The following is a 24499-nucleotide window of genomic DNA, read 5'->3' as shown; positions in this document are numbered from 1 at the left end:
ATGGTCACTTGGGAAAAATACAGCTGAGGGTGGGGGAGGGCAGAGGTAAGCAAGGGCCTGTGAAGTTATCAGTTGCTCCAGGAGAGGAATGAAGAAAATTGGTAGAAACAAGTTCCATTAAACGAAAACAATAAAAAGAAAGACTTGCATTTATAGAGCGCCTTTCACGACCACCGGACGTCCAAAAGAAGTACATTACAGCCAAAGAAGTACTTTTTTGATGTGTAGTCACTATTGCAATGCAGGAAACACGACAACCAATTTGCACACAGCAAGCCCCCATAAACAGCAATGTGATAATGACCAGATAATCTGTTTTTATTGTGTTGATAATGCAGCACCACTGGTAGAGAGAACTATCGTAGATGTTGTGGAGACTGAAAATCCACAGCCATTCTGGCAGCCTCTCGCTGTAACTTTAGTAGGAGTCACTGGAATGGCTGAGAATTAGGCTGGGTCCAATGACACCTGATCTACCATCAAGGCTTCCTGAATGGCTTTTTGGAAAGGCGGAACTTCCATTCAGTTTTTACAAGGCCATTTACAAGGGAAGTGCTTCGGGGAAGAATCTCTGAGCATTAGAGTTTCTGCATCACAGGCTTGCTTAATGGTAGGTCGAGCGTGACTAGGCATACTGGGCAAACACCTTGTGGTTGTGAGGGCCAATTGTGCTTCCATGACAGAATATCAGCCTGGACCCCGAAAATCTGGTCCAAAGTTTTATAGTGACCCTGTGAATGGCATCTTCTAGGCATGACTTGGCTCCCCCCATCTTCTCTCCCCCCCCGCCCCCCCACCCCCACGCACCCCGCCATTCCCAGCACAGGAGTCTTTACAGGACTTTTGGCGAAGTTGATGGGGCAGAAAGGTTGCTGGAATACTCCATGGCCAGGGGAAAGTTGAGTCACGCCCGTGAAAGAATGCTTAAGGGGACCCTGCACCCTGGACACTCTCTCAGCTTGTCAAAGCCATGTGTGCTGTGGGGCCTTCCCCATAACCTGCAAACTTTGGCAGATTCAGCGACGGGTGGATATCTGGGGCAGGTTTTATCTCGGCACTTCCGGGAGCAAGGTACAGCAAATGTGGTAGCTGATGAAAAAAATTACAGTGAGCTGCTGTCAGAAAAGGTGCCTGCGCCAATCAATCTAACTTGTAGTTAAATTAGAAAAACCTGTGCAAATTCTCTTCATGTTTTACTGGGGCCCACAATGCCAGTCATACAATTTGTAGTCAGGCGCGGCATTTGAGGAATGTCGATCTGTAGCCCAGCCAGCATTCTGAAGCAAGAATTGTGACAGCACTGAACTGCGATCCCAGCGATCAGAACCTGGGTTAAGTATTTATCAACATGTGTTAAAACAGCTCTTACAGAAATCTGTACGCGACGTTCTACCCCATGTCACACATCAGCTCCCAACCCATCGCCGAAGCCATAAATGTCCCAACTGGTGTCTTCTGACCCTAGTGTAGAACTACAAAAAACATTTTTGTTTTCTAATGTCAGTCATAGACGGTCTCTCGAAACGAGGATGACTTGCTTCCACGTCAAAAAAAGGATGAGTTGACAGGTGTTTCAATGAAGGACCGGAACGACATCCTGAAGGGTGGAAGATGCCTGTGCGTGGATGTCTTTAACATGTGGTGACTGTTGCCACCACACGGGCTTGACAGAGCTCGGTCTTTATCCAGTGGCAAGGGTTGAACCAGGACGACTGGAGACCTGCTCTGAAGCACGGACCTAGTGCGCGTACATATCGCAGTGTGGGCTGGCCCGTGCTGCCTCTGGGCCCCTGGCCCCGAACTCACGCCTCCCCTGGATCACGTCCCTCCACAGTCTCTCACCACTCCTGCTGTATCTGCCCGCCCTCCAATCACTGACCTGGACTTGATGCCGTCGCCCTCCTGCACCTGCTCGCGCTGCTCCCTGAAGCAGTACGCCTCCACGCTGCACCAGCGGCAGGTCGGGACCATAAAAGGAGCGGTGAGGAGGCCTCAGGGAGCAGCGTGTTTTCTAATGATAGCACTGTTGGATAGTTGGTACTGTCTATTAGAAGTTGGTTGAGTCAAATTTTGCAGAGGTTCCCAGACATCAATATCTGCAAAGGTCCGAGGAGGTGCGGCAGAATTTAGAGATTCTTGGGAGTGTGTTAAGTTTTCCTGTGGGTCAGCACATAGAAAAGTGCGAAAACTATTATTCTAATCTGAAGGTCATGCGTTTGAGGAGTGTCTGTTACCATTGCCTGCACGCATCAATCAACCAAGTGTTGTCAGAATCCCAGCTGGGACCAAAGATGGAGATTGTGCTGAAGCACAATGCGGGAGGGAATCAGATACCAAAGATGGATTATTAACTCTCACCGATCGGTGGGAAAGAAATGGGGGAGCAGTTAAACTGAAGTGGCTTCATTTCACACTTTAATGCTGCTGCTGGTGTTTGGAATCATATCATCATAGGCATGAGGGTGAGGAAGTAGTGTCTCAAATGAGCGTAGTATGCTTAAACAAAGTGGACTACAGTGGGATGAGGGCAGAGTTGGCTAAAGTAGACTGGAAACACAGACTAAACAGTGGCACAATTGAGGAACAGTGGAGGACTTTTAAGGAGCTCTTTCATAGTGCTCAACAAAAATATATTCCAGTGAAAAAGAAGGGCAGAAAGAGAAGGGATAACCAGCCGTGGATAACCAAGGAAATAAAGGAGAGTATCAAATTAAAAACCAATGCGTATAAGGTGGCCAAGGTTAGTGGGAAACTAGAAGATAGTGAAAATTTTAAACAGCAAAGAATGACGAAGAAAGCAATAAAAAAAGGAAAGATAGATTACGAAGGTAAACTTGCGCAAAACATAAAAAGAGATAGTAAAAGATTTTACATATATAAAAAATTGAAAAAAGAGTGACTAAAGTAAATGTTGGTCCCTTAGAAGATGAGAAGGGGGATTTAATAATGGGAAATGTGGAAATGGCTGAGACCTTAAACAATTATTTTGCTTCGGTCTTCACAGAGGAAGACACAAAAACCATGCCAAAAATTGCTGGTCACAGGAATGTGGGAAGGGAGGACCTTGAGACAATCACTATCACTAGGGGGGTAGTGCTGGACAGGCTAATGGGACTCAAGGTAGACAAGTCCCCTGGTCCTGATGAAATGCATCCCAGGGTATTAAAAGAGATGGCGGAAGTTATAGCAGATGCATTCGTTATAATCTACCAAAATTCTCTGGACTCTGGGGAGGTACCAGCGGATTGGAAAGCAGCTAATGTAACGCCTCTGTTTAAAAAAGGGGGCAGACAAAAGGCAGGTAACTATAGGCCGGTTAGTTTAACATCTGTAGTGGGGAAAATGCTTGAAACTATTAAGGAAGAAATAGCGGGACATTTAGATAAGAATAGTGCAATCAAGCAGACGCAGCATGGATTCATGAAGGGGAAATCATGTTTAACTAATTTACTGGAATTCTTTGAGGATATAACGAGCATGGTGGATAGAGGTGTGCCGATGGATGTGGTGTATTTAGATTTCCAAAAGGCATTCGATAAGGTGCCACACAAAAGGTTATTGCAGAAGATAAAGGTACGCGGAGTCAGAGGAAATGTATTAGCATGGATAGAGAATTGGCTGGCTAACAGAAAGCAGAGAGTCGGGATAAATCGGTCCTTTTCGGGTTGGAAATCGGTGGTTAGTGGTGTGCCACAGGGATCGGTGCTGGGACCACAACTGTTTACAATATACATAGATGACCTGGAAGAGGGGACAGAGTGTAGTGTAACAAAATTTGCAGATGACATAAAGATTAGTGGGAAAGCGGGTTGTGTAAAGGACACAGAGAGGCTGCAAAGAGATTTAGATAGGTTAAGTGAATGGGCTAAGGTTTGGCAGATGGAATACAATGTCGGAAAGTGTGAGGTCATCCACCTTGGGAAAAGAAACAGTAAAAGGGAATATTATTTGAATGGGGAGAAATTACAACATGCTGCGGTGCAGAGGGACCTGGGGGTCCTTGTGTATGAATCCCAAAAAGTGCAGGTGCAGCAGGTAATCAGGAAGGGGAATGGAATGTTGGCCTTTATTGTGAGAGGGATGGAGTACAAAAGCAGGGAAGTCCTACTGCAACTGTATAGGGTATTGGTGAGGCCGCACCTGGAGTACTGCGTGCAGTTTTGGTCACCTTACTTAAGGAAGGATATACTAGCTTTGGAGGGGTTACAGAGACGATTCACTAGGCTGATTCCGGAGATGAGGGGGTTACCTTATGATGATAGATTGAGTAGACTGGGTCTTTACTCGTTGGAGTTCAGAAGGATGAGGGGTGATCTTATAGAAACATTTAAAATAATGAAAGGGATAGACAAGATAGAGGCAGAGAGGTTGTTTCCACTGGTAGGGGAGACTAGAACTAGGGGGCACAGCCTCAAAATATGGGGGAGCCAATTTAAAACCGAGTTGAGAAGGAATTTCTTCTCCCAGAGGGTTGTGAATCTGTGGAATTCTCTGCCCAAGGAAGCAGTTGAGGCTAACTCATTGAATGTATTCAAGTCACAGATAGATAGATTTTTAACCAATAAGGGAATTAAGGGTTACGGGGAGCGGGCGGGTAAGTGGAGCTGAGTCCACGACCAGATCAGCCATGATCTTATTGAATGGCGGAACAGGCTCGAGGGGCTAGATTACCTACTCCTGTTCCTAATTCTTATGTTCTTATGTTCTTATGTCCCTCGGAATCGAGGAAAACTTTCTTCCACTCTTAAAATGAGTCCTTAGGTGGCTGAACAGTCCAATACGAGAACCACAGTCCCTGTCACAGGTGGGACAGATAGTCGTTGAGGGAAGGGGTGGGTGGGACAGGTTTGCTGCATGCTCTTTCCGCTGCTTGTGCTTGGTTTCTGCATGCTCTCGGCGATGAGACTCGAGGTGCTCAGCGCCCTCCACTTAGGGCGGTCTTTGGCCAGGGACTCCCAGGTGTCAGTGGAGATGTTGCACTTTATCAGGGAGGCTTTGAGGGTGTCCTTGTAACCTTTCCTCTGCCCACCTTTGGCTCATTTGCCGTGAAGGAATACATAAGACCCCAATGGCATTTTAACCCATCCTGAGTGGGGCGGGTGAAGCTCTTGGGAATAAAAAGTGCTCTCTCGGGCCCCACAAGGAAAGTCTGCGGCTCTGCTGCTGACCGAAACAGCTGAGCAGCTGGCCGGCAGATTACAAATGAGGCCCTGCTCCCGCCAGGAGTTAAAATTGGCCCTTTGGTATCTCATTCCCCTCCTCTGACTTGAATTATTCTGCCTGTGGGTAGCTCAATGCCGGCAACGGTCATGGAACCCTCTGACACAGGCCTCTCTCCCATCTGTAGACGGACATTTTATCAGCAATACACACCATTACACACCAGTTAATTACCGACAATTCATTTACATGTGTGACTGCACAGGTCGTGTGTGTCTCAGCATTTTCAACCGCTGCAGAACTGAAGAAGTCAATTTTTGAGAGCAGGGCAAGCTGTGTCGGTGATGCCAGAAGAGCTAGTATTCATTAGTCAGGCATTGAAGAGAAATTCAGCAGCATTCTAAATGGATCTTGCAATCACTGTACAAGCAGAGCATCTCCTGCACAACTAGCATACAACCATGAGGGTACGGGGCCCAGAAGAGCCGAGGGCCCAGGGGCAGCACGGGCCAGCCCACACTGCGATATGTGTGCGCACTAGGTCCGTGCAGCAGAGCGGGTCTCCAGTCGTCCTGGTTCAACCCTTGCTCTGTCGAGCCCGTGTGGTGGTCACCACATGTTCAAAAAATCCACGCACGGGCATCTTCCACCCTCTCAATTGGAGTTCAGGATCTGGAACATCGGGTCCTTCATTGAAACATCGGTGAACTGGTGGAAGCAAGTCATCCTCGTTCGAGGGACCACCTATGATGATGAGCATAGATCCTCCATATAATATGCATTGTTATATAAACAATACACTCATTCCCCCATTTTTGTGATTGGCTTATTGCAGAAAATGGGACCTTGTTTCCTCACCTGGATCTTGTCCATGCCTCTCCCAGTGCCTCCCACAGCGCCATCTCTTTAGGAGTTAGGTGGCCCCTTAGAAAATCCGTAGCGTCCTTGGAAAGCAGAGGGCTTATGATGGTCTTGGGCACGTCCGGTCCTCCGATAGCCCGAATCACCTGCCCCAATATAGCACCACATTAAAATCAAAACCAAAAAGAATGAGGAAAAATTCACTGTAGACAGATTACTATCAAATTGTCTAATGTATAATCAGGGTCGGACAGGAGTGGGTATTGCAGGGTAGTTTTTTGGGCCCGGGGGGAGTGGGTGGGAAACACTCCTGCACCTGACCCACAAGTAGTTCTGTAAAGGCACTTATCGGAAGGCCTCCTCGTAGGACTGCTCCTGGGCACGGCCAAGGGGGCCATCAGCCGGTCCAGGCAGCAGGCCGTCGAGGGGATCGTTCAGCCCGACTGCCTGCCTCTCTTCCGCGATTACATCCGAGCCAGGGTGTCCCTGGAGATGGAGCACGCGGTGTCCACCGGAGGGACTGGAGTGCATCATCACCCCCGGCAACCAAATTCTAATTTGATTTAAGTTTACTGTCAAAAGTTTAATTTGTTTAATGTGTCGGTTTTAGTGCCCCCATTTAATCAGGGGCCACTTACATAGAAACATAGAAACATAGAAAATAGGTGCAGGAGGTGGCCATTCAGCCCTTCTAGCCTGCACCGCCATTCAATGAGCTCATGGCTGAACATGAAACTTCAGTACCCCCTTCCTGCTTTCTCGCCATACCCCTTGATCCCCCGAGTAGTAAGGACTTCATCTAACTCCCTTTTGAATATATTTAGTGAATTGGCCTCAACTACTTTCTGTGGTCGAGAATTCCACAGGTTCACCACTCTCTGGGTGAAGAAGTTTTTCCTCATCTCGGTCCTAAATGGCTTACCCCTTATCCTTAGACTGTGACCCCTGCTTCTGGACTTCCCCAACATTGGGAACATTCTTCCTGCATCCAACCTGTCTAAACCCTTCACTTTTTCTCTTTTTTTCCCCCAACCTATTCTAACTTCCGTAAAATACTAAGACAAGCACCTTTACCTACTTATTTGCTTCTTCATTTTGAAGTTGGGAGCAAATTTAGAACCAGTGGATTTTCACTGTAGGAAACCCAATGACTAATTTACAGATCAACAACAAAATAGCTGTAAAGGCGCTTGGCCGTTCCATCCGATCCTTCACACCTCGCTTCAGCTGCTGGGTTTCCTGAGGCCCAGGAAACCCTGCCCTTCGGGTGTTAAAAGTAAAAGTGATGCTAAAATGGAGGCAGGTTGGTCACTCTCCTCCTGACCACCTCCGTTAAAACTGGAAGTGGGGTAGGGTTGTCCATTTTTTAACATTTTAATCTCCCACCTGCCCTGGGGGTTAAAATTACCTCCATTTCTGTTCATCCAGTTGCAATTAGTTTGTCTTTATTCTGCCTTTTCCATTGTTTAAACTTCACTTTTTCCCCCAACCTATTCTAACTTCCCTAAAATACTAAGACAAGCACCTTTGCCTACTTGTTTGCTTATTCATTTTGAAGTTGGGAGCAAATTTAGAACCAGTGGATTTTCACTGTAGGAAACCCGATCTAAAGACTCGTGTTTCAGCGAATCTAAAACTCAGACTTGGAAGGGTGACAGCGATGTATTATCGACATGTGCAGATTTACCTTTGCCGCATTTTTACAGTAAGTCCAGGGAGAGGGTTTTTGTGCAAGGATACTTGCTGGCGACTGTCAGATGATTAACACCTCCCCCAATGATTAGCAGCCCTCCCCCTACCCTGCCACCATTGCATAGCTATCACTACAAGGTCTTGTACTTTACCACTTCAAGTGGTCCAAACAGGAAATGAAGCAATTCCACAGCATTTGGATTTTGAATGTGTCTCTTCAGTTTCGCCTGCAAACAAGAAAAGGTGCAGATCAGTGACAGTGTTCGTCAATCCTCCGAACTAGCAACCATGGGCAAACAGTTTTCTAACCAGAGCATCCCATTTGATTGAAACAAATTGAAGATGGTTAAATTGATCAATAACTTAGCATATTTCTCCTTAATAATTTGTAGTTACAATGATCCGATTATTAACATAATTATGTTTCCACTGATGGGGGAGATTAATTCTAGGGGGCATAATCTCAGAATAAGGGGCCTCCCATTTAAAACTGAGATGAGGAGGAGTTTCTTCCCTCGGAGGGTTGTGGATCTGTGGAATTCGCTGCCTCAGAGAGCTGTGGAAGCAGGGACATTGAATAAATTTAAGCCAGACAGAGATAGACAGTTTTTTTACCGATGAGGGAATAAGGGGTTATGGGAGCGGGCGGGGAAGTGGAGCTGAGTCCATGATCGGATCGGTCATGATCTTATTAAATGGCAGAGCAGGCTCGAGGGGCCGTATGGCCTACTCCTGCTCCTATTTCTTATGTTCTTATGTGCACATAGATTTCAAGGTTCTTGCAACAAAATTGATACCGAGACAGCTATACAGAGAGATGAACAGGCAGATTGCCTGAAAGACCTAAGCCTGGATTTTAATTTGAGCAGGGTGGGGGGAGGGGTGTGGGGCAGTGGGCGACAGCAAATGTCCTGATGTTAACTCCCGGGACTCACCAGTATGCCCCCGGCACATTTCCCAACCAACACCAGTGGGACGCAGCAGTTGTCCAGTGGGCAGGAGAGCAATATCGGGCAGCCAAACAGTCCTGGTATTTAGGCAAGTTGTGGAGGGGAGATTCAGGAGGCTCTTGCATACAAGGAGGGTGGGGGAATGAGGAGGCCTAAACTTTCCTCTTGGGGCCCAGAAGAGAACTTCCGCTCCTCCACGCTCCACAAAGAAAGTGGGGGGGGAAAAAAACCCTCTTTCGGCCTCTTCTCGCTTCAGCTCCTCTTCCTGTTGGGTTAACCTGGCGGAACAGCAACGACTGCTTCCCCGCTCAGGCCTGTGGTTACAATCGCAGTCGGGCCCCGATGGCATGGTTGGAGCCTGATCCGCACAGTTAAAGAAGGACCCCACCAGTTTCCGGCAAATGTCTTGCTCGTCTGTTCAGAGGAATAGATTAAAAACATAGGCCACGATTTCGCCCACCGCGGCAGGCTAAGTGTGGCTGAGGTAGGTGGCAGACTGCGATCCTGCTCCTGGTTCCATCTCGCTCTGTTGAAGTGATTTTGCCCTGGATGGGGATTGTTAAGCCCACCCGGCCAATTAATAGGAAGCGGGTCCGATGATGTCATTTGATGACGTGTCAACAGACAGTTTCCTTAAAGGGACCACGCTCACATTGATTTTGACAGTTGTGCTGTCAGTGTTCTGCAGCATTGAGTAAACACTGACGAGCACTGCACAGAGGTGCACGGCTCTCCCACAACACCCTCCAGATGCTTATGGAGGGAGTCACAGCACACAGGGAGATTCTCTTGCCTTCCAATGGATGGAAGGGACCTCCCCAGGAGACCAACTCAGCCTGGTTGCACATTGCACAGGAGGGCACAAGCAGGGATGTCATCAGGAGGACCAGGCTGCAGTGGCACAAACCTTTCAATGATCTCAGTCGATCATGAAACGTTACTGCAAAGCCACACTCAACCTCATCCTGCTGTGCCTCTCATCACATCCCCATCACTCTGCCTTCCCAACCCTACTCCTGCACATCCTTACTCACACCAACTTACCTTGCACCTCCACCCATCCCTCTCTATTTACATTATCACATCCTCATCACACTAACCACCCCTCACACTCATCCTCATCCTTGATCAATCATACCAATAACAACACACAAGGTAGGCACTTGGGTCTTTTAGCCAATGTTCATGTAGAGTTTCTGCTAATGTGTTGTCAAACATTGAAATCTTGATTTTTGAACACTTTGCCTAATTGGGCAGCTTTGTGTGCACCTTTGGAAGTGGCTTAGTGAGTTGTAGTGAGACATAACGGTTCCTCCTGCAATGATACTGAGTGTGAAAGGAATGGCTCGGGCATTGCAGGGATGTTTATGGTGTTGGTGTGGGTTGGTGCCAATCTGGTGCATCATATGGCAGTCAGGGTGCACAGCGTTAAGTGAAGTAAATCTGGCCATAGTGAGGCCAGCCCTGGCCTCCCGGGCAGTAATGTTGTTGGGTGCTGATGCTCTGTGTCCTGTGCAGCATCAGGTGATTGCGGAGAAGGTCGGTGTTGTTGGTGATGCTGGTGTGTTTAGTGATGTTGGTGTTGAGGCTGCTCGTGGTGGGATTCTGAGGAGCAATGTGAGATTTTTTCAAGGGCATCGATGCTGTTGGAATAGATGGCAGCTGAAGTTGAGATGACAGAAGCGATCTGTCAATGGTGAGAGAGGTTGCTCCAAGGAGGTGACACTGGTTAGAGAGTTTACTCCAAACACTTCCAACTTTCCTAAAGCTCAAAAGTATGTTCCAAATCCTGAAGGCTCCAGCTTCTAAGATTGGAAAGTGAACTGCTGTGAAATGGTAACACAAAAGCAAAATACCGCGGATGCTGGAATCTGAAATAAAAACAGGGAATGCTGGAAATCTCAGTGGGTCAGGCAGCATCACTGGAGAGAAACAGAGTTAACGTTTCGGGGCGGGTTCTGATGAAAGGTCATCGACCCAAAACGTTAACTCTGTTTTTCTCTGCACAGATGCTGCCTGACCTGCTGAGATTTCCAGCATTCTCTGTTTTTATTATAGCTGTGAAATGGTAGCTTTTATGCTACTTTTGCAGCTGTCAGCTATTCAGAGCAATGGAGAGTCATTGAGTACCCGAAACCTGACGTGGTCCCCAAGCGCCGTGAAACGTGTCAAACAGCTGAAAAATGCTGGTGAAATACCTTTAAACATTCTCTTAACTACTTCAATTGGCTCACCCGCCAGTCAGTGTCGGGTCTGTAAAGTGCAGGCAGACCCAGCACTTGGGAAACTGAAACAGAGGCAGGTTCAGAGCCGAATCCCACCCCGATGTCAATCTTTTAGATTTTGACAGCAGACCCCGTCTCCGAATCCGCCCTCTGAACACCGCAAAATCCAGGCCATAGTCTGTGGGAAGACAGCGGAACATTGGCAAGTGAGTCTCTGGGCAAAGTTAACTCCTCCCCTCACACCGCCACCGCTTGGTTTCCGCTGGGTGGGCAGGATTAAAACCATCTCTCGAGATTGTGGGAAAGTGACCGTTTTAAGCAATCTTAAGGAGAAGTATGACACCTGTCAAATTCCTTGCAAAGAATCCTCTGCTATTCCAATAAAGCACGTGTACCTTGACTTCTTTTACTGTTTGGATGTTGTGGAATTTGCTCACGTGGCTTGTTACGACATTTCAAACATAGAAACATAGAAACATAGAAAATAGGTGCAGGAGGTGGCCATTCAGCCCTTCTAGCCTGCACCGCCATTCAATGAGTTCATGGCTGAACATGAAACTTCAGTACCCCCTTCCTGCTTTCTCGCCATACCCCTTGATCCCCCGAGTAGTAAGGACTTCATCTAACTCCCTTTTGAATATATTTAGTGAATTGGCCTCAACTACTTTCTGTGGTAGAGAATTCCACAGGTTCACCACTCTCTGGGTGAAGAATTTTCTCTTCATCTCGGTCCTAAATGGCTTACCCCTTATCCTTAGACTGTGACCTCTGGTTCTGGACTTCCCCAACATTGGGAACATTCTTCCTGCATCTAACCTGTCTAAACCCGTCAGAATTTTAAATGTTTCTATGAGGTCCCCTCTCATTCTTCTGAACTCCAGTGAATACAAGTCCAGTTGATCCAGTCTTTCTTGATAGGTCAGTCCCACCATCCCGGGAATCAGTCTGGTGAATCTTCGTTGCACTCCCTCAATAGCAAGAATGTCCTTCCTCAAGTTAGGAGACCAAAACTGTACACAATGCTCCAGGTGTGGCCTCACCAAGGCCCTGTACAACTGTAGCAACACCTCCCTGCCCCTGTACTCAAATCCCCTCACTATGAAGGCCAACATGCCATTTGCTTTCTTAACCGCCTGCTGTACCTGCATGCCAACCTTCAATGACTGATGTACCATGACACCCAGGTCTTGTTGCACCTTCCCTTTTCCTAATCTGTCACCATTCAGATAATAGTCTGTCTCTCTGTTTTTACCACCAAAGTGGATAACCTCACATTTATCCACATTATACTTCATCTGCCATTCATTTGTCCACTCACCTAACCTATCCAAGTCACTCTGCAGCCTCATAGCATCCTCCTTGCAGCTCACACTGCCACCCAACTTAGTGTCATCCGCAAATTTGGAGATACTACATTTAATCCCCTCGTCTAAATCATTAATGTACAATGTAAACAGCTGGGGCCCCAGCACAGAACCTTGCGGTACCCCACTAGTCACTGCCTGCCATTCTGAAAAGTACCCATTTACTCCTACTCTTTGCTTCCTGTCTGACAATCAGTTCTCAATCCACGTCAGCACACTACCCCCAATCCCATGTGCTTTAACGTTGCACATTAATCTCTTGTGTGGGACCTTGTCGAAAGCCTTCTGAAAGTCCAAATATACCACATCAACTGGTTCTCCTTTGTCCACTTTACTGGAAACATCCTCAAAAAATTCCAGAAGATTTGTCAAGCATGATTTCCCTTTCACAAATCCATGCTGACTTGGACCTATCATGTCACCATTTTCCAAATGCGCTGCTATGACATCCTTAATAATTGATTCCATCATTTTACCCACTACCTGCAGAGAATTGTGGGGAATGCCTCCGTGATGTTCCAGCAAGCACTGGCTGCGTGCGAGACCCCTGGCAATGGCACGGAGCCTCGTAATATTAATGCTACTGTTCTTTGAGGCCCCTCGGTGAAAGACAGAAGAGTTACTCCCGATTCAGGTTAACTTCTTTCTCTCGCGCAGGCAGAGTGGTTCATTCCGAAAATCTCGCCAAACCTGACAAACAGGCAGCTGTGCTCGACGGGCAGGTGGTGAGTAAGATGAGAGTCTCTGTGATCCAAAGACCCTTATCCCTTCGGTCTAGACAGTATTAAATCCAGTCTCAAATATAAAAGCAAAGAGTCGAAAGCACTGATTTTACAGATTCAATCTGCGGGCACAGATTGAATTTCTGGTCTGTGCTGAGTCAGCGAATCTCAACTGAATTGGTAGAAGTGAGCAACACAATTGACTCAGTGCCATTGGGCTAGGAAGATGAGGGAAAAAAAAGGATCAAGGATTTCCACTCCCGATTGCAATTCAGTATCCTCCTGCTGGGGCTGCGTCATCACCCCAACCCTCTCCTCAATCTTCCTCGCCGCCATGCTCCACCTCACAGTCAACAAGCTCCCCACTGGAGTGGAACTAAACTACAGAACCAGTGGGAAGCTGTCCAACCAGCGCCCTCTCCAGACCAGGTCCAAGACCACTCCAACCTCTGTCGTCGAGCTACAGAACACGGATGCCACCTGCATCTGTGCCCACACAGAGGCTGAAATCCAGGACATAGTCGACGTATTTACCGAGTCGTATGAAAGCATGGGCCCTACGCTAAACATCAGTATGTCTTACCCAGCCTGTCCTCACCGCACAGCACTGCCCACCTCAGATATCAAGATCAACGGTGTGGCCCTGAACATTGTGGACCACTTCTCATATCTCTGGAGCCTCCTATCAACAAGAGCAGACATTGACGACAAGATCCAACACCGCTTCCAGTGCGCCAGTGCAGCCTTCGGCCGCCTGAGGAAAAGACTGTTTGAAAACCAGGCCTTCAAAACTGTCACCAAGCTCATGGTCTACAGGGCCGTAGTAATACCCGCCCTCCTGTATGGCTCAGAGACATGGACCATATACAGTAGACACCTCAAGTTGCTGGAGAAATACCACCAGCGATGTCTCTGCAAAACCCTACAAATTCCCTGGGAGTACAGACAAATGAACATTAACGTCCTCGTCCAGACCAACATCCCCAGCATTGAAGCACTGACCACACTTGATCAGCTCCGCTGGGCAAGCCACATAGTTCACATGCCAGACAAGAGACTCCCAAAGCAAGCGCTCTATTTGGAACTCGTCCACGGCAAACGAGCTAAAGGTGGGCAGAGAAAATGTTACAAGGACACCCTCAAAGCCTCCCTGATAAAGTGCGACATCCCCACTGACATCTGGGAGTCCTTGGCCATAGACCGCCCTAAGTGGACGAAGAGCATCCGGGAGGGCGCTGAGCTCCTCAAGTCTTATCGCCGAGAGCATGCAGAAATCAAGTGCAGGCAGCGGAAAGAGCATGCGGCAAACCTGTCCCACCCTCCCTTATCCTCAACGACTATCTGTCCCACCTCTGACAGGGACTGTGGCTTTCGTAATGGACTGTTCAACCACCTAAGGACTCACTTTAAGAGTGGAAGAAAGTCTTCCTCGATTCCGAGGGACTGCCTATGATGATGATAAATAGTTCAGCATTGGACATTGGTTCGGCCTCAGCTGGAGTATTGTGCCCAATTCTGGCACCGCACTTTAGGAAAGATGTGAAGGCCTTAGAGAGGGTGCAGAAAAAATTTACAAAAATGATTCCAGGGATGAGGGACTTCAGTTACGTGGATAGACTGGAGAAGCTGGGGTTGTTCTCCTTATAGCAGAGAAGATTGAGTGGAGATTTGATAGAGGTGTTCAAAATCATGAAGGGTCTGGACAGAGTCAATCGAGAGAAACTGTTCCCATTGGTAGAAGGGTCAAGAACCAGAGGACACAGATTTAAGGTGTTTGGCAAAAGAACCAAAGAAGACATAAGAAAAAACTTTTTTACGCAGCGAGTGGTTAGGATCTGGAATGCACGGCCTGAGAGGGTGGTGGAGACAGACTCAATCGCAATTTTCAAAAGGGAGTTGGATAAGTACCTGAAAGATAAAAATTGCTGGGCTACGGGGAAAGGGCAGTTGAGTGGGACTAGCTGAGGTGCTCTTGCTGAAAGCCGGCACTTGCGCGATGGGCCGAATGGCCTCCTTCAGTGCTGTAACCATTCTATGATTCTAAAATTCCATTTGCTTTGTTGATTACTGCTGTGCAGTGGATAGACAGCTCTACTCGAATGGCCATGGTTGACCAGCCTACTGACACGCGGGTGGATTTATCACGCGCCGTGAATCAGGCAGTTTCTATAATGGGCGGCCGATCTACGACAGCCCCGGACTGAAAATTGGAAGTCTTCCCCTCACTGTCAAGACATTAATAGGCAGAATACATTCAGGACAAGGCAAAGTTGAAAAAGGCTGGTCGAATGTATTAGTCACACCTTCATACATATTATTTATGGCCTCAAGTGAACCGGGGAGTAAATTACACATTGACTAATGTGCTGAAAGTTAAAACTGACCCCCAGGCAAATGATTTCCTACCAGCATATTCAAGGTCAGCTTGATCTTTTGTAAACAGTCGGTGAATTCCGCTGGTAATGGCGGCTTAGCTCTCAGAGTAAGCATACCCTCTGTGTAGTAAAGCGAGAGAAAAATGCAACTGTTCACTGATTTAATAATCATAACTGCTTTATTGCAAAGATATTATGTATGGCACCCACAGCATGATGCTAATACTGGCACATATATAACAGGAATCTAGACACACATCATTTGTACGGGAAATGTATTATACTTTATAATTTTGCTCACAGGAGCTTTTCTCCTTTGTGTATTGGTAAAATGTAAGCAACAGAGCAAAGAATAGGGCAGAAGTGCAGAAAAGAGAATAAGAGTGGATGGAAAGAAAGAAAATAAAGACTTGGATTTATATAGCGCCTTTCACGACCACCAGACATCTCAAAGCACTTTGCAGCCAATGAAGTTATCTGATTTTTGTCTCTCCCAGGAGATCACATGGCTCCAGTTGGGGTGGAGTGTAGAATGTTTCGGACAAGGTGGATGCAGAGAGGATGTTTCCACTGATGGTGGAGACTAGAACTAGAGGGCACGATCTTAGAATAAGGGGCCACCCATTTAAAACAGAGATAAGGAGAAATTTCTTCTCTCAGAAGGTTGTAAATCTCTGGAATTCACTGCCTCAGAGGGCTGTGGAAGCTGGGACATTAAATAAATTTAAGAGAGAGATAGACAGTTTCGTAAACGATAAGGGAATAAGAGGTTATGGGGAGCGGGCGGGGAAGTGGAGCTGAGTCCATGATCAGATCAGCCATGATCTTATTAAAGGGCGGAGCAGGCTCGAGGGGCTGTATGGCCTACTCCTGTTCCTATTTTTTATGTTCTTATGTTCTTATAAGGGGTGTCGCAGTTGTGTGGGGCGGCCTGGTTGGGCTGGGTGCTCTTTGCCTTTCCGTCATTGTTCATAAGTTTATATGTAACCTTCAGGGCTGCTGACCAAGAGCCGTTGCGGCTCTTTGTCGGCCGGCGAGGACGCGATGGGCCGGAATGGCCTCCTTCAGCACTGTAAATTTCTATGTTTCAAAATACTTTTTGAAGTGTAGACAAGGTTTGAAGTGAAGTGAAAGGTTAAGATAGGTAAGTGGAAGGAGAAAAGGGGAAATGGAAAAGAGAGAGTTGGAGATAAGAGGGGTGAGAAGGGAAAATGAGGGAAAAAGCAGAGGAAAGGAGGATGAGGAAGAGAACAAACGGTAAGAGAAGAGGAGCAGTTCATACCTGCCGGTGCCTTTTTTTTATTCTTCTTGGATTTTTTCCTTTGGTTCAGTTGATTGTAGGCCTCAGCAGCCTTCTGAAGTTTGGCTACAAAAAACTCAATGTCATCCAGTGTGCAGTTTAGGATTTGCTGTAGAAAAGAAAATAATAGTCTTGGTTTGATGACTATGGTGTGATTCACAAAGACTAAATCAATGATAGTCCAGCTAAAACATTTTCCAGGAAAGTCTGAACAGATTTTCATATAATTAATGAGGGTACAATTGCAATAGGTTTAAGCTGATCTTTTTTCTGACACTTAAGAAAACAATAGTTGGGCTCAAGAGTAATTTGACATATGTATGGCTGGGGTGCTGAACACAGCTGTATCCCAGCTAACCAACACCGACCATCTCTTATCTTTGATGGCTCCACTCTTGACCTTAGTTCATTGATTGACATTCATGTACCCAAGCTATCGCTGGGCATTGAGGGATATCAAAAGGGCAGTGCATTGTCATTTGTTTAGAAGGGAAATGCCTTCTAAACTGATAAAAATGAAGTAAAGAAATGCAGTTTTCAACCTTTACAGCTCTACTGCCTTTAAAAAAAAAATTAAAAGAATAATTTCCAAATGTGAGTCTTCAGCTCTGAAAACTGAATTTCTTTCTGCTCCCCAAAAATGGGAAAAGTGCTTCAGCGCTAACACAAATGGCTCAGCAAGCCAGGCAAGGGGCACCCAGGGTGTCGCACGCAGCACTCCAGCTTTGTGCAGGGGGCCAACACTGCAAGAGCGGCCCTCTACCCACAGGGGCCAGGAGACACTCCAGAAAGAACGATGTGGGAGTACATCACGAAGGCTGTCACTGCTAGCAGTGTCACCCCCACCAAGTGGCTCCAGTGCCCAAAGAAGCTTCATGACCTCAGACTACTGATCAAGGTCAGTGAATAAGAAATAGGAACAGGAGTAGGCCATATGGCCCCTCGAGCCCGCTCCGCCATTCAATAAGGTCTTCAAAATGCATCTTCAACAGCCGTCTCCTACAAACTACATCATTAGCCTCACACATTTATCAATGCACGACTCCCCCCACCCCCACCATCACCATCATTCACCTACCAACAATCTGCACCAATCATGAGGCACACCTCCCATTCCTGGCTTCACATCACCTCCTTGGAGGAGATGGTGCTGGCCATTCTTGGCAGTGGCATGGCTGAGCCTTTGGCCAGCGGCGGGGCTGAAAGGTTAAAAGATGCCGATATCCTCATACGTTATCTTCTTTCTCGCATGCACCTCTTGCTTTCCCAACCTACCCTCACCACAACTCCACCCTTGTGCCTTCCTCGTTTCACACACCCAAGAAATCCAGCCTGCCCAGCCCGTGGTTGACCAAGAAGTGGGAGAGGAGAAGAACAAGACGGAGAAGGAGGAGAAGGAGAAGGAGCAGAATAAACACAGTCACTCGATTTGACACTCCCAGCCATAAGCTCCTCGAGGTTGTCCTCCACAGCCATTTGCAGTGACCCTCACTGAAAGTCAGCAGCCTTCCACCAGCCATGCTGCAGCCACTGGGTAGTATTGTGTGACATCACTAGGATCGGCAAAGGCACACACAAAACAGTCTTAAGTAAACACGTACAAAGCATTCCCAAGTCAGTTTTAACCCTAATCGCCATGGTAAAATTTTACAAAAATAAATATAGAACCTTTAACTGAGCTTTCTTTGCCCACTTACCGCCCGGTTTAAGCAGCGTTTACCGTGCGGGTCTCTCGGCGATCTGGACGCCGGCGGTTGAGGCCAAACTTACGCCCTGGCGATTGTTCTCGGTGTTGCACGTGGGCGGTTTGGCCCGGCGGGCAACTTCTGATGTTGGGCGATAACGTTCAAAAACTTAGCTGGAAACGTTCGCCGGGCGAAAACCAGCTGTAACGGCGAGAGATTCGCCGACAATGAAGCTGAAGGTCTGGCCGTATGTCTTTAGACATCCAGGGAGCTCTAGCTTTGATGGCCCGCCTTTCCCCCTCGTGGGAATATGTCTACTCTGTACCCGAGCCATTTCCTGCTTGAAGGCCTCCCGTTGTTCAATTACTGAACCGAAAATTGCGGCCTGGCTGGGTGCGTACAAAGTGGCCTCGCAAATGTGTATGCGTGGAGAGACAGCTTTTATAATCTGTCAAAATTTCTTCAGACAGATCCTACGCATCTCCGCAGGAAGGACATCCAAGGGGCAGAGATTGAGCTATGTGCCCAACTCTTACCCAGGGAATGTCCTTCAAACTCTTACACCTGGTAAAAGCAGGCGTATAGCTTACTTTTACCAGCAGAAGAGTCTGAAAACACAGAAAAATTAAATTTAATGACTCATTTTTATATTAAGGTAAGTTTATTTTTAACCCTATTAAAACACATTCAAAAAAAATTCAAAAATATATATTTTTTTCTAAAACATTTAATTACATTCAATATCAATTAATTTTAAATAGGCGAGGTGTTTTTTTCATTTATTGTGCTGTGTTTCTTGTTTTTGGGGGTTATTATCATTGATAGTAATGGGAGCTCGTAGAGTTCCCGTTATTATAGAAACATAGAAATATAGAAAATAGGAACAGTAGTAGGCCATTTGGCCCTTTGAGCCTGCACCACCATTCAATATGATCATGGCTGATCCTCTATCTCAACACCATAGTCCCGTTTTTTCCCCATATCCCTTGATGCCCTTTGTGTCTAGAAATCTACCTATCTCCCTCTTAAATATATTCAGTGACTTGGCCTCCACAGCCTTCTGTGGTAGAGAATTCCACAGGTTCACCACCCTCTGAGTGAAAAAATTTCTCCTCAATAAGAATACTAGATAGTGATCCAGGCCTACGTGACTCCGGCATATACGTCCGTACGTGGAAGACATCGCCCCGTGCGCTGCACATCGAATGAAGGCCTCTGACCGGAATCCTATGTTTGTCTGGGACCACTAGATATTTTTGTAGATTTTTTTCGGGTTGGAGGAATTCATCCGAAGGAAGCCTCCGACCACAATTTTCGGCCTATTGTTTTGCCTACCAATTTTTGATTATAAACCACCTGTGCAAGATCCCCTTTTTAACTCACTGAAATGCAGCCCTCCACCAGTTATGTACTTTTATACTTGATTGCTCCTTATCCTTTTCCATAACTATTCTAAACCTCATGATATTATGATCACTGTTCCCCAAATGCTCCCCGACTGAAACATGCTCCACTTGCCCCACTTCATTCCTCAGAACTAGTTCCAGCAGTGCTCCTTGCTCATTGGGCTGGAAGCACACGGATTGAGAAAGTTCTGTTATACACATTACAGGAATTCTTCCTGCTCTTTGACTTTTACGCTGTTAGTATCCCAGTCTATATTGGGCCTGTGTTGCCCCTGGGCCCTCGCCTCTTCTGGGCCTCGAACTCATGCCTCTCCTGGGCTCCGATCACGTCCCTCTATAATCTTTCGGCGCTCCTTCGCCCCGACCTCCTGCTGTACCTGCCCACGCTCCAATCACCAACCTGGACCTTGATGACGTCCCTCTTCGCTGCCGTCGCCCTCCTGCACCTGCTCGCGCTGTACCTTGCCGTGGTATGCCACCACTGCGATATGTGTGTGCACTAGGTCCGTGCAGCAGAGCTGGTCTCCAGTTGTCCTGGTTAACCCTTGCCACTGGACCAAGACCTAGCTCTGTCAAGCCCGAATGGTGGCTGGTGTGCAATAGCCACCCCACGTTAAAAGAAATCCACGCACAGGCATCTTCCACCCTTCAGGATGTCGTTCGGGTCCTTCGTTGAGACACCTGTGAACTCATCCTTTTTTGGCGTGGAAGCAAGTCATCCTCATTTCGAGGGACTGCCTATGATGATGATGACTATATAGGGAAAATTGAAGTCCCGTATTAATGTAATTTCATTGCATATTTATGTAATTTGCCTGAAAATTTGCTCCTTTACCTCCTCCCACTATCTGGTGTAGGATGATTTTCCTACAGTGCGGTCTTTTATTGCCAAAAGCAACACATTTTGTTGTTAATTTCTTTTCATTAACTTCAGAAAAGGTCACAAACAGATAAATAAATATGAAAACTTACTGCCGCAATCTGCTACAGGTTTCTAAAATGGCATTGCAAATATCCAATCTGCTCAGTTGCAGGGTTGGCATTTTCAGAAATCATTCCAAAACCACTTACCACATCTTTCTCGATCTTTTGAGCGAGGACCTCAGGCGACTCCTCGTGGTCCTGGGAAAAGCTGCTTCTGCGATCGTGTTCCACTGCGGGCGACATCCAACTGTTAGTTGTCACACACACACAACACATTCTTCTTCATCAAAAGAACAAACAAACAAACGCCTTACTCTTTTCCCAAACTGCGACAGCGTCACTTCTGCGCGGTGGAAAGTGATTAATAAAAGCAAAGGCGAATGAATGGGCACCGACAGCTGCCCAGGATCAGCACGCTGCTCAAGAGCTCCTTTCTTCAGTATATTCTTCAGAAGCACGCTGGATTGCATCGATTTACAGCCGCCGTGTTCTCAGGTTGTCTTACCTTGGTCATTTTGTGCCGTCAGGGCAGCAGCTCGACTCTTGACCATGCCAGGGGGATGGGCAGGTGCCATATTATGAGGGGGTGAGGGGATTATCGTCTCTCGCTGTTTCTTCATTTTCTCTTGATTCACCCTGTTGAGAGAGACATGGTTACGGGTATTCTGACTGGCAATCTCACTGTAATTAAATGAAAACCGGGTTGAGGTCAAGACTGTTCAACCTCAGCAAAATAAAATAATCTCATTGGCGGCTGGTTTCATTACAAGAGTGAGGGTGGGGGTGGGGTGGGTGACAGAAACAGCTATAGGAACTTTGAATGTGCATTAGCCACAAATAAATATTTTTAGCAAAAGACAAGATGGCCTGTTGGCACTGTGCAATAGTGTTCTATGTACCGTGTCAGCGACATAGGTTCGGATCTGTAGTTCCCTGCCTGCCAAGTTCCCAATTCTGACTCATGTTGTCAGGTACTGAGCAAAGGTCTGTCACTTTCCCACAGCAAGGGGAGAAGGCAATTGACAAATGAGTCACTGTTCTCCATCTCTGCCCCACTTTCACCGACTTCCTGGTGGTCAGCATTGTGGCAAGAAAGTATCCACCCAACTTCACTGCGGTGGAAAAAAAGTCTACAAAATACGGCAAGAAAATTAAGTCCTGAAATATCATTGCATAGCCTAATAATGGGACAGCATTATACTTTCCATTCCTAGGCATAGGAATATGTATGCCTGTGCACAACAAATTTATTTCAACGTTGTTTTAAGAACATAAGAGACAGGAGCAGGAGTAGGCCATACGGCCCCTCGAGCCTGCTCCGCCATTCAATATGATCATGGCTGATCCGATCATGGACTCAGCTCCACTTCCCTTCCCGCTCCCCATAACCCCTTATTCCCTTATCGTTTAAGAAACTGTCTATTTCTGTCTTAAATTAATTCAATGTCCCAGCTTCCACAGCTCTCTGAGGCAGCGAATTCCACAGATTTACAACCCTCTGAGCGAAGAAATTCCTCCTCATATTTGTTTTAAATGGGTGGCCTCTTATTCTAAGATTATGCCCTCTAGTTCTAGTCACCCCCATCAGTGGAAACATCCTCTCTGCATCCACCTTGTCAAGCCCCCTCATAATCTTATACATTTCGATAAGATCACTTCTCATTCTCATGAATTCCAACCTACTCAACCTTTCCTCATAAGTCAACCGCCTCATCCCCGGAATCAACCGAGTGACCCTTCTCTGAACTGCCTTCAAAAGCAAGTGGGAAAGAGAAATAAAAAACATTTTAAATAAGAAATGATTGCCACAATAAATATGTTCTTTGAGAACCTATTGAGCGACTTGTTTTGAGCCACTAGATTTAATTGCATTGGCTGGTTAATCCAATATAAAATGCACACAAGAAATATTTTGTGGCAGAAAAAGAGTGCATTAGGAGTCTTGATTTTGTTAGTGAAGAATCACAATCACCATAAGTTTATGGTGACTAAATGATTCAAGCTTCATATTTATTACACAAGATTCCAGCATTTAAACCAATTTTCAGGGATTACGTTGTATAATTCTATCTGGTTTCCATGAGAAGCATAAACCAGTGGCCAGTAATTATTCTTGGTTCAGTTGCTTCTCAGTTTGTGCGTTTCAATCACACCTCGCGTTAGCCTGTGCACTGTAAATGCTTTACGTGTTTAAGACAGGAAAGTAGGCTGCACTTTTTTTTTAATGGAATAAATTAGCAGGGAAGGTTAAATGGGTTCAAGAGACGATTTGATATGTTTCTGGAGAGATAATGGATTGAGGGATATGGTGAACACTATCTCCACAAGAACTGCCATGATTCAAAGCCCACCACCGGCTTTTCAGAGCAACTCGGGATGGGCAATGCATGTTGTCTTGCCAGCATCACCCACATCCCGAGAACAAAGAAAAGAAAGTGGGCAGCTGAGGTCGATTGTTGGATCAAAAGGCTTCTCCCCACTCTTAAAAGTTCTTGCGTCTAATGTATTTAGTATTTACTTCAGGGTCTGCAGTCTGATTTTCTGTCCACCTTTGCAGTCGGAGATTGCACTCTCAACGTCCGCATGAATCATCTCAGCCTGTGAAAAGAACAGAAAAGGAATAGACAGCTGTCATCACATAAATCAACAGTAGCTATAGTTACATACAAACACGCTCCCAGGAAGAAAGCATGACGGTGTGCGGCACTGGGATTCCTCCGCAGGGAACCATGAGCAGTAGGAAGTCTAAGATTACTGATCTCACCCACAGGATCGTGAAAAGCAGTGCCTGGTCTCCAGTCATCTTGGACCCTCTTGCCACTGGACCAAGACCTTGCTCAGCTAAGCCCGTATGGTAGCCGGTATGCAATGACTACCCCACGTTAAAAGAACTCACGCACAGGCATCATCCACTCCTCTAACATAAAGTTCGGGACCTGGAACATCAGGACCCTCATGGACAACTCCAACAGTGACAGGCCAGAACGTCGCACCACCATAGTTGCCCGGGAACTTAGACGCGGGAAGAGCTGTTAAATGCATGTGTTTGTTTTTTTTGCTATAAGCATTGGGGAAATCGGACAGAAAATCACCCAAGCTTTTCTCGTGTACCCACAAGAAACCAGTTGTGTGCACCAGTGCCAGAGCCCTTGGAGCAGCAGCCTTCTTACTCCCTGTATCCTTCGATTCTCTCCATTGGGAATGATGTGAGGCCCAGGGGGAAGCAACTGAGTGGTAGATAAAAAGAACTTTGCAAATAAAAAGAAAAAAGACTTGCATTTATCATCATCATAGGCGGACGCTCGAAACGAGGAAGACTTGCTTTCACGCCAAAAAAGGATGACTTCACAGGTGTTTCAATGAAGGACCCGAACTACATCCTGAAGGGTGGAAGATGCCTGTGCGTGGATTTTTTTAACGTGTGGTGGCCGTTGCACACCAGCCACCACACGGGCTTGACAGAGCTAGGTCTTGGACCAGTAGCAAGGATTAATCAAGACGACTGGAGACCTGCTCTGCTGCACGGACCTAGTGCGCTCACATATCGCAGTGTGGGCTGGCCCGTGCTGTCCCTGGGCCCTCGCCTCTTCTCGGCTCCAAACTCGCGCCTCTCCTGGGCCCCGATCACATCCCTCTACAAACTATGCTCAGTTATGTGCATATTGTAAGCCATAGTTTGCTGTGTCATGTTTTTGTTACTATTTGCCAATTAGGACAAAATGAAATATGAGCCTAGAAATTTTGGTCGTGCAAAAACACCGAGAAGTGCGCTGGAATGGGCCTTCCATCCGTCATCTTGATGCCTTGCTGACTTTACTGGAAATTGTGGGGTCAA

General features: G+C 46.7%; 1 protein-coding gene across 1 annotated transcript in view; it reads right to left on the bottom strand.

Annotated features, from left to right (window-relative positions):
* Nucleotides 1-24499, bottom strand: part of eps8l2 (EPS8 signaling adaptor L2) — a 257881-nt gene that overhangs the window by 51737 nt on the left and 181645 nt on the right. The window contains exons 6-12 of the mRNA XM_070899849.1: nucleotides 23183-23262; nucleotides 21170-21300; nucleotides 20812-20894; nucleotides 16632-16758; nucleotides 15381-15469; nucleotides 7866-7940; nucleotides 6019-6167 (exon numbers count right to left, since the gene is read on the bottom strand). Of these exons, the coding sequence (XP_070755950.1) occupies nucleotides 6019-6167; nucleotides 7866-7940; nucleotides 15381-15469; nucleotides 16632-16758; nucleotides 20812-20894; nucleotides 21170-21300; nucleotides 23183-23262 (734 nt within the window). The remainder of the gene's footprint in view (nucleotides 1-6018; nucleotides 6168-7865; nucleotides 7941-15380; nucleotides 15470-16631; nucleotides 16759-20811; nucleotides 20895-21169; nucleotides 21301-23182; nucleotides 23263-24499) is intronic.

Source organism: Pristiophorus japonicus, chromosome 14, assembly GCF_044704955.1.
Source record: "Pristiophorus japonicus isolate sPriJap1 chromosome 14, sPriJap1.hap1, whole genome shotgun sequence".
Taxonomy (NCBI): domain Eukaryota; kingdom Metazoa; phylum Chordata; class Chondrichthyes; family Pristiophoridae; genus Pristiophorus; species Pristiophorus japonicus.
Note: the sequence above shows the minus strand (reverse complement) of the source record. Positions and strands in the feature narration are given on the sequence as shown.